General features: G+C 34.5%; 2 protein-coding genes across 3 annotated transcripts in view; both read left to right on the forward strand.

Annotated features, from left to right (window-relative positions):
• LOC102599979 (putative disease resistance protein At3g14460) overlaps positions 1-7,498 on the forward strand; it is a 24,258-nt gene extending 16,760 nt beyond the window's left edge. The window contains exons 9-10 of the transcript XR_366727.2: positions 6,760-6,889; positions 7,149-7,498. The gene's annotated coding sequence lies outside the window, so the exon portion shown is untranslated. The remainder of the gene's footprint in view (positions 1-6,759; positions 6,890-7,148) is intronic.
• Positions 7,499-8,899: 1,401 nt separating this feature from the next.
• On the forward strand, positions 8,900-14,200 carry LOC102599213 (putative disease resistance RPP13-like protein 1). 2 transcript variants are annotated; one of them, XM_006340164.2, is made up of 5 exons: positions 8,900-9,041; positions 9,118-12,735; positions 13,154-13,226; positions 13,572-13,642; positions 13,736-14,200. In XM_006340164.2, the coding sequence occupies exon 2, from the start codon at positions 9,127-9,129 to the stop codon at positions 12,727-12,729; it is 3,603 nt and encodes a 1,200-aa protein (XP_006340226.1). In that variant the 5' UTR covers positions 8,900-9,041; positions 9,118-9,126; the 3' UTR covers positions 12,730-12,735; positions 13,154-13,226; positions 13,572-13,642; positions 13,736-14,200. The 2 variants fall into 2 exon arrangements, with proteins under 2 accessions (XP_006340226.1, XP_006340227.1); XM_006340165.2 differs by having other exon boundaries at positions 9,118-12,709.
• The last annotated feature ends 3,286 nt before the right edge of the window (positions 14,201-17,486 follow it).

Raw genomic sequence — 17,486 nt, forward strand, 5'->3', positions numbered from 1 at the left:
AGTTTTAGGGTTAATCCCAATGATTAAAATACATTTTGAAATGTGTGAGGCTTGTAGTAAAGCCAAAATCACTAAAAGGCCTCATTTTCAAGTTGAAAGAAAAACTGATTTGTTAGATTTAGTTCATACTGATATTTGTGAACTTGGTGGAATTTTAACTCGTGGAGGTAATAGATATTTTATCACTTTCATTGATGATTTTTCTAAGTTTACATATGTTTACTTGATGAAAAATAAAAGTGATACTTTTGAAAATTTCAAAACTATCTTCATGCGGTTGAAAATCAGTTTGGAAGAAAAATAAAAAGAATTAGAAGTGATAGAGGCCGTGAATATGAGTCAAATGAGTTTAATTCTTTTGTTAGATCATTGGGAATAATTCATGAAACTACTCCTCCTTACTCTCCTTCATCTAATGGAGTAGCGGAAAGGAAAAATAGAACTTTGGTTGCCATGCTTATTGAGTCACATGCACCTTTAAATTTTTGGGGTGAAGCTATTTTAACTGCTTGTTATGCGTTGAATCGTGTGCCTCATAAAAAGTCTAAATTGACACCTTTTGAATTTTGGAAAGGTTACAAGCCAAGTTTGGGATATCTATTAACGCAATTTAAATTAAAATTCTATTCAACTGTCTCCAAAAGCATCACGTCTTGTTTACACTTGAAATTAAAAAATTACCTTATAAGTTGTTAAAAAGAAAATTTTCGTAGTAGATTTTCATGTGAGAGATCAAACACTTAAACATCAATTAAAGAATATGATGCAAAAAATCAAGAAACTAAATGGAAAGAGCTTTGATCTTCAAGGGGATTAAAACTTGTGAAGAAGAGTCCCTATTACATTACAACATCAATTTGACATCAAAGTCCTATATTTCTTATTAACAATTTGCATTAAGCCTAGTGTTTTAATGAAGGACAAAAAGTTCAATCAACATTTCTAGAAAAGGGTCTTATAGTATAATTGATTGATAGATACTAGAATTGCTAATGTGCTTCTTCAAGGAACTCTGTCACTTAACATTGAGCTCCAATGAACATTGAGATGTTATCCGCGAGTGTGTTGCACACATGTACGTATTTGGCTGAATTTTCCAAAAATGTAAAAATAGCACAGCTGAACCATGTATTGATGTTTAATTAAATGATACAAGTCTTTGGTCACTAAATGGTCCCCGTTTTTTACAACCACCAATTGAGAAAGCAATGAATAGGCACTAATTACAACTTCTTGTTTGCAAATTTACTAGCAAAAGAGAGAGAAATCAGTGATCATTCTTGTTTGCAAATTACTCTTAGCTTTAACAGGTAAAGTGAAATTGTTAGTAATTTAACATACAAACATTCATCTCCTGAAATTTCTTAAAATCATTTTGTGTTTTGATTTGCAGATTTCAGTAAAATGGAGGTTGGCTTAGCAGTTGGTGGTGCATTTATCTCTTCAGCTTTGAATGTTCTCTTTGATAGGATTACTCATCTGACCTAAGCAAGAGGGTGCTGCATAACATACTGCCAAGACTAACATCCTTAAGGGCATTATCATTGTCAGGTTATTACATTGAGGAGTTGCCAGATGACTTGTTTATCAAATTAAAGCTCCTCAGATTTTTGGACCTTTCTCAGACATGTATTGAAAAGTTGCCAGATTCCGTTTGTGCATTGTATAAATTGGAGACACTTCTCTTGTCATTTTGTACCTCTCTTGAAGAGTTACCGCTGCAGATGGAAAAGTTGATTAACTTGCGTCATCTTGACATAAGCAACACTTGGGTCTTGAACATGCTGCTACATCTGAGCAAGTTGAAATGCCTCCAAGTGCTAGTGGGAGCCAAGTTTCTTGTAGGTGGTTTGAGAATGGAAGATTTGGGTGAAGTAGAGAACTTGTATGGATCTCTATCAGTTTTAGAGTTGCAAAACGTGGTTGAAAGATGTGAAGCTGTGAAGGCAAAGATAAGGGAGAAGAATCATGTTGAGCAGTTATCATTGGAGTGGAGTGAAATTAGTAGTGCTGACAATTCACAAACAGAAAGAGACATTCTTGATGAGCTACGCCCACATGAAAACATAAAAGAAGTCGAAATCACCGGATATAGAGGAACAAAATTTCCAAATTGTCTAGCTCATCATTCGTTTCTTAAGCTAGTAGAATTGTCTCTTAGCAACTGCAAGGACTGTGATTCCTTGCCAGCACTAGGAGAACTTCCTTGTTTGAAATTCCTTTCGATTAGAGGGATGCATGGAATAACAGAGGTGACACAAGAATTCTATGGCAGTTCATCCTCCAAAAAGCCTTTTAACTGTCTTGAGAAGCTTGAATTTGAAGATATGCCGGAGTGGAAGCAATGGCACGTACTAGGAAGTGAGGAGTTCCCTATACTTGAGAAGCTTTCATTTAGAAATTGTCCGAAGTTGATGGGGAAGTTGCCTGAAAATCTTTCTTCTCTGACAGAATTGAGAATTTCAAAGACGCCTCTTTTTGACGAGGCTGGACTGTTTGCATCCCAACTTCAGGCTGACAGAATCGTTGTATTATCTATTGAGTATTGTAACTCTGTTACCTCCTTACCTTTTAGGATACTGCCCAGTTCCTTCAAGAGAATATGGATATCTCACTGCCAGAAATTGATATTGGAGGAGTCAGTTGGTTATTGTAACATGTTTCTCGAGGAATTGACACTGCAATTTACAACAACTTCAGATCAAGAAATGCACAAAACTGGTGAATGGCCGAAAGGAGTGGTGTTTACAGACACTCCCCTGTCTCAGAGAGTTAAGCATCTACCATGATGGCGGTGACGAAGATATCCAACATTGGGAGTTGCCTTCCTCTATTCAGAGACTTACCATAGACAATCTGAAAACATTAAGCAGCCAACATCTCAAAAGTCTCACCTCTCTTCAACATCTACGTATTACTAATTTACCTCAAATTCAGTCACTGTTGGAAGAAGGCCGGCTTCCCTCCTCTCTTTGTGCGCTAAGTTTAGATTACCATCATGAGCTCCATTCACTAAGTCTTTCGCACCTCACTTCTCTTCGACGTCTACACATCACTGCTTGCCCTAATCTCCAATCACTTTCCGAATCAGCACTGCCCTCCTCCCTCTCTCAGCTGATCATCTTTGATTGCCCTGATCTCCAATCACTTCCAGTAAAAGGGATGCCCTCTTCCCTCTCTTATCTATCTATTTCCAACTGTCCATTGCTCAAACCACTCCTAGAATTTGACAAGGGGGAATACTAGCCAAATATTGCTCAAATTCCCATCATAAATATCCATGGGAAACACCTGTAAACAAATGATGCTTTGACAAATGTAAGTTATTCTTTTCCCTCAGAAGCTTTTTATTTTTGTTTACTTCACTTTGTTTTTTTGCTAATTCTTTTCTTTTTTTTTCTATCTTGCCGAGCAGTGTGGAGCATCTATTGCTCAAACAACGGCTACTGACCAAAAATTGCTCATGCTTCCACCATAAATGCTGATTGGGAGAACCTGTAATAATTAAAACGAGTGGTGCTCCTACGTACAGATTTGTAAGTTATACTATTTCCTTAGTATCATTTGATTTTTTGTTACTCCTCTTTGCTCGTCTGTTAAATATTTTGGACCAGTGTGTAGAATCTATTACCTCTGTGAAGTCGAGGAAATATCTATAGATCAGGATAAAATCTTTATATTTGCATTGAGACATTGTGAAAGAAATCTAGTATAGGTAGGAATTGAGATAATTTGCTCCAGAAAGTTGGTTGCTTAATATATGTCAGCATGATGTTTATAACAATTCATATATTCTTGTGACAAATCTCACTTTCCATCTTAGTTGACTCTTAAGACTCCCTTTTCTTGTCTGTTAACCTATGTTCCGTCTCAAATCTTGCAGACTGGAATATTATTTGCCATCATGAAAGTTGTTTCGCATTTTTCATTTCTTCTACAAAGATAAATGGGTCCAAGAAATGCAACCTCACTTTCTCAATCAGGAAACCAAGACCTTGATAAGAGTTGCATCAATCTTGAAATTTAAAGAAATTGAGAACGACTTTGAATGCCTACTTCCATTATTTACGCCATGTTGTACCACAATAATTTCAAGTTTGATGCGACTACATAATTACATCAGTTTTTTTTTTTTTGGTAATCAAAGATCCAGAATATTGCATCAGTTTTTTGGTCTTGATATTCAGAGAACTTTGGAGATTATGAAGTTTCCTTTGAGAACTTTGGAGATTATGAGTAATAGTTTACACTGTCATAAATCAGCGAAATAAATTTACTTCGTTGGCACTCTCATCAGTCATCAGCCAGCGAAACAAAGAAACCAACACACCCAATCTAAACCTGAATTTTTTACAAAATCAACACACCCAATCTAAACCTGAATTTTTTCTGTTGCATTTTAATGATCCGACTAAAAATATTTAAAAGATAGTTACTAAGTTTTAGTTTTTTTAATGTATTTATAATGTAAAGCTCTATTTCATTAGTTGAAAGCTGCAGAAGATAATGTTTTAATGTCAAGTGCAAACACTTGGAGTTTTCGTTTGCCAAATGAGACTCATATAATATGAGTTTTCTTAATTAAGTATTCATATTTTTGTATTTCTAATTATGCAGTAAAATCAAGGTGTTCATTTAGTTCTCACTTTAATTTAAGGTTGAAAATGATGAATTTGATTGGGGAAATAGTGAAACATTTTGATTATTCATTTGCAATAAAAGGAAAGATACTTGAAGGTTTCTTTTTGTTAGATTTTCTTCGTGGAATTTGCTTATGTTAGCTTTTTGGAGTTGTTCAGAAATACCATTAGATCGGTTGAAGGCTAATTGGATATAATTGTCTTCATGACGTGTTTGCTAAGTTTCTGTCGCCTAATTCAGATTCCACTGGATTAGTTTCTACCCAAGATTATGCATATATTTGGTGTAAGGTTGAAAAGTAAAAACCTCAAATGATATATGTATTTTCTTTTTTAAAAATACAAAGTTGCGATGAAGATTGAAAATTTTGATGGTATTAATTTTTATATGGATCACCATTGAGAACTTTGCCTGAGGTATTAATCTCCATTTTCCCTATTTATAAATGTTTCCTGTAGCTCCTAATTGTGATGCTTCATTTACACATTTTTTACATTATATCTTATTACAGGGATAAAGTCTGTCAAGAGTCAATTAGATGTTACAGACTTGCAACTACTTGTTGTGCGTTATATATATAATTGCATATTTCTTGGATATCAAGTATTGGATTGGTTTCTCATTGCTTATTGACTTATACTCTTACGCGTTTTAATTTCACATCTCAATTGCGAAAGAAAGATATCATATGTAGCTTGTGCAAAATATGATGTCATCTTACGTACTACTCTTTGTTGCAATTTACCGTCCAGATAACATGACAGTTAATTTTGTGGAATTCTCCTTTGCTTGTCCTATTAGCATGATTTGGTTGTTGATCCATTGTTGCTGTAGGATTGTTCGATCTTGTCTTTGTTGTTCTTAAACTTCGGTCAACAAAAATCATGAATGGTCAGAATAATGCAATTGATTCGCATCAGAGATGAATCTAAGGCTAATAAACGGATAGACGTATCATGATGTATTATGACTGTTAGAGGGTGAACGATTGAGAAGCCTTCAGTTCTTGATTAAGCCTTCACATTGCTTTGTTCTTCTAGCTTCTTCAGTATAAAAAAAATTGCTTGTGAGCCATATCTTGAATTTGACACTTCTTCACCTGGCAGTAAGCTTAGAAATCACTTTTTATAGTCAAATAGAACTATAAATATAGACAGTGTATGGTCTGTAATAGATCTACTTGTTTATACTCATCATTATGTCGAAGGGTTGTAAAGAAGAAGATATGATACAGAACTTCAGAGATCTTTCTCTAGTAGTCTGTAGTTTATACGATTATCTTAATGGAAGTCCCAATTGACTGCTGCATTCTAACCCTACCATTGGTAGCCTAACTTATACTTCATATCTTTATCTTTCCTGTTAAAGATACTTATAATTAACACTTGCATTATTTTTTACAACCGAGCTAGAATTTTAGCTATTTGTGTTAAAATTGTGTATTTGCATTAAGAAATCTACTTATTGCTCAGAACCAATTACTTTCTTTTTTTTGTAAAATTCAGAATTCATAAACTCAAATGCAAGTTTCACAAATGAAAAGTCATGTGCCTTTTAACTTGGATTTTGGAGCCTACAAAATATGTGGAAAATCCTGAATAAATGGGTCAGTGGAATAATATGTGAGTTGTAAACCCAAAGAAGATCAAATGAAATATCCCAATCTTGTATTCCCAAGAAATTGGAGAGATTTTGTAATGAAAGAAGAAAATTGTGAAGCGGCAATTAGGAAAGAAGAGAGAGTACACATTCAGTGAACCAAAAGAGTGACAACAAAAGTCTTTTTCTAAGAACATTCCCTTTTTGTAGATTGTTTCCTATATTTCTTATCCAAATACAGTGTATGCACAAGAGTGTAGCTAAAGCAATACTGAACTAGTCACGTATCAGGATTTCTGAAGCAATACAGCATTCAATTGTTGTCTCAGTTAGATTGCTCCTTTTTTACAAATGTAACCGTAGGTTTTCCAAAATGATAGCTTGAGTCCCTTTTCAACAATCATGTAATGCTAATTTTTTCTGTTGTTTTGCATTTTCGTCTTTGCTATTCGTAAGCCTGGGATAAACTTTTGTCATCTGGAATTTGAAAAGTTATGTTTTACTCCTTATGATATGCAGATATGTAGTTGCAGAGATAAAGCATATGACAATCTGGCTCGGAAAGAACAGTTTGACATCCAAGACAGTGAAGAGCTTAATAGAATGAAGGAAGAAAATGTCAATCTGCAAGAAAAGCTGAATAATACAGGTATTATTAATTGATATTCCAGACGGTACAAATTTGTAAAATATAAAAAATCGCTTGTGAGCCATATATGATATATTGAATTTTAAACTTCTTCACTTGCAATAATCACTTTCTTAGTTAAATAAAACAATAGTATTTCATTTCTTTTCTAGAGGAATCATACATGTACAGCTATAAACATAGAGATATGTGTGCTGGTCTGTAATTGCAATACGTGGATTGGCCAAGAATTCTAAAAATTCTTTTTAATTGCTTTCAGTAAGGAGGTTGTGATTTCCAAGTCGTACAGCTGTCTACTGTGGCTTCCTTGAGATGAAACATGACTTGCTGCAAATGGAATGTCAAGCTCTAATGTACCCAAAGGCCGGATGAGGACAAAACCATGGCTGTTCACGCTTCAACTCAGTTTCCTGAGTATACGCATAGTTTGATTGATGTTGTCTTGGTGTTCCCGAACATAATATCTGTGTGATAACAGGAAGGGCTGAAGGTGGCTTTGGCGGCAAGAAATATGCCAGTGAGTACCCACAAGGATTTTCGTTTAAAGCTACAGATAAAAAAGGCCTTTTTGTTTAAAGTTGTTGCTTGGAAATAGTTTTGCTCCTTTCAGTCTTATGTTTTGTTTAAAATTTTTGTAACCAATCCTTCTTCGCGGGGGTGGGGGGATTGAGGGGGTGACTGCATTATCAACCACTACAGTGATTAGTATATTTCATAATATTTAAGGTATATTCATTGTTCAGTTAAGAGAACACAAGAGCTCAGCTTTTTAGAGGACCATAAATATCTAAGGATAAATGAAATGGGCAAAAAAGTTCCATATATATCTATGTTGACCACAAAAACAAAGAAACTCTGCTCCATCGCATACCTTCACTTCCTATGAACCGTCCAAAGGAAAGATATATTCGATTGAACAAAGAGCTAAGCTGCCTTTCAACGCAAAAGGCATTATTACACACATAAGAGGGGAGAAAACAGGAAAAGAACTATCATACAATATGGAGAAAAAAAGCTCAAAACCATTGTGCTCACGCATAAGCATGGAAATATGGGCTTTCAAGGTAGAAAAGTTATGGCTGCATGCCAACAAGCTTTATCGGCAACTGGATTAAACTGAACAACAATTAATGCCAGAGTTGTTGTCAGTGGAGTCCACATTCCATACATTCTCAAGCATGTTAAGAGTGACTCTGTGGTGGTAGTAAGAGAATCGAAAAATAAATAAGAATGTCTTGTTATATAATTTCATATAGTAAGATAGCAAGAAAAACTAACTTTCGAAAGAAGTGTTTTTGCCTCGATAATTATCTAACAAGAGTGTCGATGCAAAAGTAGTTTTTTTTCGTGAGAAAATACCAGATTAAAAAAAGTAACGTAGACGTCAGTTTAAGCTTATAGGGCAATTGATGTGGGCCCACCCTCATATTTTCCACGTCAATAGTCAAGATGACATCATTAATTATTTAACTCTACACCATACTTACTTGTATGGAATATTTGTATTAAATATACTCTTATAGTATCATTTACTAATGAATAATTTCTAATATATGATGTCATTTATAAAATTTCAAATAAAAGTATTCCAAAGTAGAGGGCTAGAATCAAAGGGTAGGGGTTGGGGTACAAAAATAAATAAATATATGATGTCATTTATAAAATTTGTCTTCGCTATTTTCATTAAGGAAATTGTTTTTCCTCATTTTTAAGTGACTTAATTTCCTGTTTCTTTTCAAGTCTTTGTTTTTTCGTTAAGTGATATGTTAGGCCCAATTAAGCACTAAAATGAGCTGTTAAAAGCAGTAGTGCATAAAGCAAAAGTAATGAATCATATTTCTTAGTTGGTAGGTGTTGTCTTTTATTGTTTTGTTTATTTATTTTGGTGGGCTGTACACTTAGGCAACCCACATGATTTTGTATATATTTGCTCTTAGTTTAATAAAAATCCTGACCCATCTGGTCTTTGATTTAAAAAAAAAAGAAAAAGTAATGAATCATAAAGCTAAAAATACTTTTCTTTATTGCCTCAATTATTTTCGAATCTTTGTTTTTTCAGTCAAGAAAAGAGAATTGTTTTGCTTCTTTCTTGTAGACAAAAGAGAGAAATCAGTGATCATCTTGTTTGGGAATTACTCTTAGCATTCAACAGGTACATAAAGAAGTTGTTAGTAATTAATGATAGAAAAATATTTATCTTAAAAAATCATTTTGTTTTGAATTTGCAGATTTCAGAAATGGAGGTTGTCTTGGCAGTTGGTGGTGTATTTCTCTCTTCAGCTTTGGATGTTCTCATTGATAGGCTTGCTCCTCAGGGCGATCTTCTCAAAATGTTTCGGAAGCGTAAGAATGATGTTGAGCTCTTAAAGAAGCTGAAATTGACTTTGCTTGGTCTTCAAGCTGTGCTAAGTGATGCAGAGAATAAGCAAGCATCAAATCAATTTGTGAGAGAGTGGCTTAATGAGCTTCGAGTTGCTGTAGACTCTGCTGAAAACTTGATTGAACAAGTCAATTATGAAGCTTTGAAGCTTAAGGTGGAAGGTAAGCATCAAAATCTTGCAGAAAAAATATTGAAGCATTGTAGATTTTGCAGCCTGTGCTTGGGTGATCATTCTTTTCTTAACATAAATGAAAAGTTGGAAAAGACTATTGAAACATTGGAGAATTTGCAAAATCAAATTAGTGACCTTGGCTTACAGAAACATTTTGGTTCGACTAAACAAGAAACTAGAACTTCAACTTGTTTGGTTGATGAATCTGATATCTTTGGTTTACACAAGGAAAAAAAGGATATGATTGACCGTTTATTGTCTGAAGATGCAAGTGGAGGAAACCTGACTGTAGTTCCTATTGTTGGAATGGGCGGCACGGGTAAGACAACACTAGCTAAAGTTGTTTACAATGATGAGAAGGTGAAGAACCATTTTGGTTTGAAAGCTTGGTATTGTGTTTCTGAGCCATATGATGCTTTGAGAATAACGAAAGGGTTACTTCAAGGAATTGGCTCATTTGACTCGAAGGATGACGGCAATGTTAATCAGCTACAGGTCAAATTGAAGGAAAGCCTGAAGGGAAAGAAGTTTCTTGTTGTCCTTGATGATGTGTGGAATGATACCTATAGTGAGTGGGATAACCTGAGAAATGTTTTTGTACAAGGAGTTATGGGAAGTAAGATCATTGTAACAACACGTAAGGAGAGTGTTGCTCAGATGATGTGTGCTGATCGTTGCGCAATCACCATGGGGACTCTGTCTAGTGAAGACTCTTGGGCTTTATTCAAACGACATTCACTAGAAAATAGGGATCATCCAGAACTTGAAGAGGTTGGGAAAAAAATTGCAGATAAGTGCAAAGGGTTGCCTTTAGCTCTAAAGGCACTTGCTGGTGTTTTACGCGGCAAATCAGAGGTAGATGAGTGGAGAAACATTTTAAGAAGTGAAATATGGGACCAGCGTTGTTGGAATGGTATATTACCAGCATTGATGTTGAGCTACAATGATCTTCCTGCACATTTGAAGCGATGCTTTGCTTTTTGTGCAATATATCCCAAAGATTATCAATTCTGCAAAGACAAACTTATTTACCTGTGGATTGCTAATGGTCTTGTAAAGCAGTTTTGTTCAGGTAACAAATACTTTGACGAGTTGAGATCAAGATCATTGTTTGAGAGGGACCCAGAGTCTGAATGGGAATCAGAGAGATTCTTAATGCATGATCTTATAAATGATTTGGCCCAAACTGCATCTTCAAAACTTTGTATTAGGTTGGAAGAGACCGAAGGATCTGATGATATGTTGGAACAATGTCAGCACATGTCCTATTCCATGGGACAAGAAGGTGAATTTGAGAAATTGATACCACTCTCCAAATCAGAGCAGCTGAGGACATTGCTTCCAACCAATATCAGTAACTTTTCTGGGCTAAGCAAGAGGGTGCTACATAACATACTTCCAAGACTAACATCCTTAAGGGCATTATCATTGTCAGGTTATAGGATTACGGAGTTGCCAAATGACTTGTTTATCAAATTAAAGCTCCTCAGATTTTTGGACCTTTCTGAGACACAGATTGAAAAGTTGCCAGATTCCATTTGTGTCTTGTATAACTTGGAAACCCTTCTCCTGTCATCTTGTGAAAATCTTGAGGAGCTACCGCTGAAGATGGAGAAGTTGATCAACTTGCGTCACCTCGACATAAGCAACACTTCTCGCTTGAAGATGCTGCTACATCTGAGCATGTTGAAAAACCTCCAAGTCCTACTGGGAGCCAAGTTTCTTATAGGTGGTAGCGGTGGTTTGAGAATGGAAGATTTGGGTGAAGTACATAACTTGTATGGATCTCTATCAGTTTTAGAGTTGCAAACTGTAGTTGATAGAAGGGAAGCTCTGAAGGCAAATATAAAGGAAAAGGAACATGTTGACAAGTTATCATTGGAGTGTAGTGAAGGTAGTTTTGCTTACGATTCTCAAACTGAAAGAGAGATACTTGAGGAGCTACGCCCATACACAAACATAAAAAATGTCGAAATCACCGGATATAGAGGGACCAAATTTTCAAATTGGCTGGCTGATCCTTCGTTTCTTCAGCTAGTAGAATTGTATCTTAGCAACTGCAAGGACTGTGATTCTTTGCCAGCACTAGGACAGCTTCCTTCTTTGAAATTCCTTGACATTAGAGGGATGCATGGAATAACAGAGGTGACGGAAGAGTTCTATGGAAGTTCATCCTCCAAAAAGCCTTTTAACGCTCTTGAGAAGCTTGAATTTGAAGATATGCCGGAGTGGAAGCAATGGCACGTACTAGGAAGTGGGGAGTTCCCTATACTTGAGTACCTTTCAATTAGAAAATGTCCAAAGTTGATGGGGAAGTTGCCTGAAAATCTATGTTGTCTGATAGAATTGAGAATTTCAGAGACACCTCTTTTTGATGAAGCTCAACTGCTTAGATCCCAATTTGAGGGAATGAAGCAGATTGCTGAATTAGATATCAAAATTTGTAACTCTCTTACCTCCTTACCTTTTAGCATATTGCCCAGTTCCTTGAAGAGAATAGCGATATCTCATTGTCAGAGATTGAAATTGGAGGAGCCAGTTGGTTATTGTAACATGTTTCTGCGGAGCTTGCAACTGTATAATTGTGATTGTATAGATGATATATCACCTGAGTTGCTCCCAAGAGCACGTTCTTTGAAGGTACATGCTTGCTATAACCTTGCTAGGTTTTTGATTCCTACTGCAACTGAAAGTCTCACTATTCGGGATTGTGAGAATCTTGAAATACTTTCAGTGGCAGTTGGAACCCATGAGTCTGCCATGACGTCTTTGCATATTTGGGATTGTGAGAAGCTCAAGTGTCTGCCAGAAATAGATCTCTTCAATTTACAAGTCCTTAAGATCTATAATTGCAAGAAACTAGTGAACGGCCGAAAGGAGTGGTGTTTACAGAGACTCCCCTGTCTCACAGAGTTAGAGATCAGACATGATGGCAGTGACGAAGAGATCCAACATTGGGAATTGCCTTCCTCTATTCAAACACTTAGAATAGAGAATCTGAAAACATTAAGCAGCCAAGTTCTCAAAAGCCTCACCTCTCTTAAATATCTATCTATTGATTGGCTTCCCTCCTCTCTTTCTCAGCTACATTTATGTTACTATGATGAGCTCCATTCACTACATCTTTGCCACCTCACTTCTCTTCTAAGTCTACATTTAAATTGTCGTAATCTCCAATCACTCTCTGAATCAACACTGCCCTCCTCCCTCTCTCAGCTGACCATCTCTCATTGCCCTAATCTCCAATCACTCTCTGAATCGCATATAGGTGTGTCTGCTCCTGATTAAGATAAGGTGTTATATCTTTATGAATATTAAATTATCTTCCAAATTCTTTTTTTTTTTTGGGGGGGGGGGGGGTGGGGGGGATCAACCGCATATGGCAATTTAGATCTCTAAAATCCGCACCAATTAAGAAGGGAAAATCGTTGAATCTTTTAATTTGCTTGTATTGTTCGCTTTGTGCTAGGCGCACACAATTTTAAAATATTATTTAAGAGTGAAAATTATTTTCGCTTTTCAACTTTGCTGTAAAAATTAAACTCCATTTCAATTTTAATAATCGAACTCCTCCCTTTATTCTAATTAATTTTTTAAAAATACCTATTATACCCTTTCATTATCTTGTGACAAATCTCACTCTTCATCTTAGCTGGCTATTACAACTCACTTTTCTTGTCTATTAACATATGTTCTCTCTCAAATCTTGTAGACTGAAATATCTCCACCATAGAAGTCGATGGAGAATACATTTAATGATTAAAGCGAATGGTGCTCTCAACAATGTAAGTTTTTCTTTGTCCTCAGAAGCTTTCTATTTTTGTTTTGTTCCCTTTGCTTTCCCTTTTTTAAGATCTTGTTGAGCAGTATGGAGTGTCTATTACCACTATGAAGCCAAAAAATCATCTTTAGTTCGAGATAAATTTAATTTTCGATAACCACAATAAACAAAGGTGAGAAAATCTTTATATTCGTGTGGGAACACTGTAAAACGAAATCTAGTATATATTCGTGTGGGAACACTGTAAAACGAAATCTAGTTTATGCTTTGAACTGTTTATACATAAATCTGTGTGATCATTAGAATGATGTATATCTTTGATATTAATGACGTTTAATATTCTTTTCAGAATATAAATTATGTTGTGCTTATCATCAGACTTACTGCAAATGGGACGTACAGCTCTGATGGAACCCAAAGGTACGTGATAAAAAAGTTGTTTAAATAACACACGAGAGATATTGACATTATGGTCATAGATTATAAGGAAAGATATTACTTTTTCATTGTTAGGATTTTGACAAGGCTCGGTGCTCATTTGGGAAGTGAAAAGTTTCGAAGGTCTCTCTGTTCAAGTCAAGAAGTGAAAGCTATTGAACTATGTATGTAATAGCTTGTATTGTTTACTTTGGGTCCTATGCTCCTTCGACTTTAAAATGCCTCATTTGGGTCTAATGTCACTTCTTTTTATTCCAACAATCAATATCGTTCTTGTGTTTTGTTTGATGTGGTATATGCCCTAGGATGCTACAATGTTGTTCTTTTTACTCTAGATACCAAGACGGAAAGCAAGAGACGACACAATTATTGAACTTTCTGTATTGAGAAATCTGAATTTCTGGACGCAAATGGTTAGAGAAAACTGTAAATGCAATGTAAAATGCATAAGAATCAGGGGAGATTTTGAGGAGTGAGATTTGTTTGTGTAATTTTGTAATGTTGTTATTACTAATTAAATGATATGTGTGTATTTCAGTTCATACTGCTTAAAATTTCTTCATTTGAGGATGTCGCTCCAAACAAGATTTTCTCCATACCTAGGGCTCAAAACCTGAGGTCTCTGGTTAAGGGTGGAGCAGTCTTACACTGCACCACAACCCATGCTGGTGTACACACTTAATTAATCCCGGGAGCCTTTCCCCTCAAGCTCTCAAGAAAAGGCAACAAATCGTCACTCAAATAAATTAGAAGCGGGTTATTTGGGAAGCGAAAAGTTTCGTAGGTCTCTCTGCTCGAATTGAGAAGGGAAATTTGCCTTCATCTTAATACCATATGGTCTGATACACCACTAATCTCCATTGCTCGCAATGGATATAAATTACTACTCTTTGCGGATTGAGACTGATACACAATTAACTAATCTGGCTCATATATGGACACGAGTCTCCACTCATCTATTATCTTTGATTATATTGGACCACCTTCGACACAAACCGTCCCTGTAAATTTTCCATTCAAGTTTATGTGAATAAACAAAGCATTTGTGTTGGGTTCGAAAGAGATTAGGGCGTCATGCGCTAGCTTACAATTGCATATTATATGTTAATAAATCAGATAACAAAAACTTGTACTAGAAATCAAAATATTATTATATGATTTGACCAAATGGCCTACATATTTAAAAACTAATAAAAAGACGTTAAAACTTGAAAGATTTCAAAGAAATCTTGAAGAATTATTTGGGAAATTTTTCTCTATTTTCACTGAACCAAAATTGTACAAAGAGTTGCTTACTTATCCATGTAAACTAAGGACTAGAAAGTCAATTTAAAAGGAAGTAGGTAACCAACTCTGACTATATACTTTACAGCTCATCATATTCTAAAATAATCTAAAAAATCTCTTCTTATACAATGTGAATTAATATAGTAAAAATTAGGCAAATGACATAGTATAAGAAAGAAATTACTTCATTTCCCTACTCTTTCATTAATTACCAAAAATCCCTTTTTTTAGTGTTTTTCGGATACATAATATAGCAGTGTGGATACTTAATATAGCAGCGCGGATACTTTAATTAATAACGGGCGGATACTTAAACTAATAAAGTATCCGGTTAAGTTGAATTGGGGGAAAATAAGGGATTTTTGTATTTTAGTAAAAGATTATTAAGTTGTTAGTAGCACGGATACTTAATTAACGGGCGGATGCATAATATAGCAGCGCGGATACTTTAATTAATAACGGGCGGATACTTAAACTAATAAAGTATCCGGTTAAGTTGAATTGGGGGAAAATAAGGGATTTTTGTATTTTAGTAAAAGAGTAGGGAAATATTGAGAATAGGTAAAGAAGTGTTGTGTATTTAAGTAATTTTTCCATTAATTAATATAAGCAACGTTGTATATTGAAATGGGCTGCTGAAATGGCATTTGTGTGCTTCGGATGGGATGAAACCCAAAGATAAAATATCAGGCCCAAGAGACGTGCATTCTAGAATAAGGCCCTCAACCCGTGTCCGAATAAAGCTCACCTTCTTCATTCGCTTTCTTCATTCTTGGTATTGCCAGTCGGTGATCATGAGTTCCAACAAAACTGTAGAGAGTAAAGATTATCTGAACAATTATATTGTGGATGTTATTATGTTCATAGTGTGAGAAGTTGGGTCTTCTATTTATAGGACGTTTAGAATAAACCAAATATGGAAAAGAATTATATATTTTTTTTCAGAAAAAATTCAAGCAATTATGTTAATACTTTGACTTTTCTTTTATGAAAATAAACTTCAAATAAGGTAAAAAAATTCAGAGCAAGCAAAAACAAAGGAAAAGAGAGAGATTACATAGTATCACACATAGCAAGGCAGCAAGGCTAATATTAAAATAAGAAGTTCAAGTCATCATCAACTAAGTTTTGAGTTGGTAAGAATCACTGATACTAAAAATTTTGTTGATAAAAGAGTGTTTACAACTTATTAAACCCCATAGGTTTGAAAGCCATGAATCAAATAAGAATAAGAAGTCTGGGACCCAATGGCAATATGTAACTCGTAAGTTTTGAAAGACATTTTATTAGAGAGAAATTTACGTTGTTTCTATGTTTGTGTTTTGTTGGATGTTTGGTGAAAAAAGTAGATCATCTCCTATTGCATTCTTTAGTTGGTTTATAACACAATGAGTGATTCAACATCTATTTATATTTTTGATTTAGAAATATTATTATACACTTGTAGATAAAACTTCCAACAACATAGAAATATGTTAAATCTGATTTACTTATGCAACAAATATTATATCTTACGGGTAGAACGAACAAGGAACATGAAAACTAAACAGGATACAGAAAAATCATGTCTTTGAATTGCAAAACAAAGAGTGTACTGATATTTTATACTTTATAATATCATCACACGAATTTTTTACTGAAGATGTGTGCCTTTTGTTGTCAATTTTTTTGCAGTGATACAAAAGCGGGTAGTGAAGACAGGTCAAAGATTCTACTTTGATGAATTCTTTTTCAATTCTTCATCAAGAGATGATTTAGAGTTTTTGGTAAAACTTTCTCTTTCGCCAAGAGTCTCCAGCAAAATGGGCAATAATTAGTTTATCAGGAGTCCAAGTATATCTCAAATTGGTTATGGGTTATTGCAAGTGCTTTTGGTTTTTACGTTTCTTTTCTAATTTTTGTGGTGTTTGAAACAGATCAAAAAATATTTTTAAACACTTATTTTTAGACCCAAAAGAAGTATAAAAATAAGCTAAAGGCCAAAGGTAGGTATTCCCAACTTATGAGTTTAGCTTTTAGCTTATAAGATACTTTTAAAAAGTTAATCCAAACACCCTCTTAAACTTTTAAATTAATTTTAATTAATAAGATGTTAGCTATTTGTTTATAATATATTATCTTGATATGGTTGTAAAAACTTTATTTATCAATATGAATATTTGAATTGTTTATTTCAAAATTCTAAATATAGTTTTGATAAAAAGTAAAATAGGTTCTCTTTCTTTATTTTTAATTTAAATTTTGAGTTTTTTTCTTACAAAAAGGTACAAAATTTATATAAAATAGAATAAAAAGGCAACTTTAAATTATTATTATTATGTTTATGTGTATATATGTACACCTGGGCACGTTCGTTGCACATGTATTCCATATTAATTCTTATAAATTCATATTATTTAAAAATAACAAACTTTTTATCTTATACATAATTCAATAACAGTTTCTTAAATTAAAAAATATCAATATATAGCTAACGATAAAATTCCTCATGTTCCTGGTCTCCTAGCACCTTTGTAAATGATATCTTTTCGTATAATTT

The sequence above is a fragment of the Solanum tuberosum genome, unplaced genomic scaffold (genome assembly GCF_000226075.1).
Source record: "Solanum tuberosum cultivar DM 1-3 516 R44 unplaced genomic scaffold, SolTub_3.0 scf00017, whole genome shotgun sequence".
NCBI lineage: Eukaryota > Viridiplantae > Streptophyta > Magnoliopsida > Solanales > Solanaceae > Solanum > Solanum tuberosum.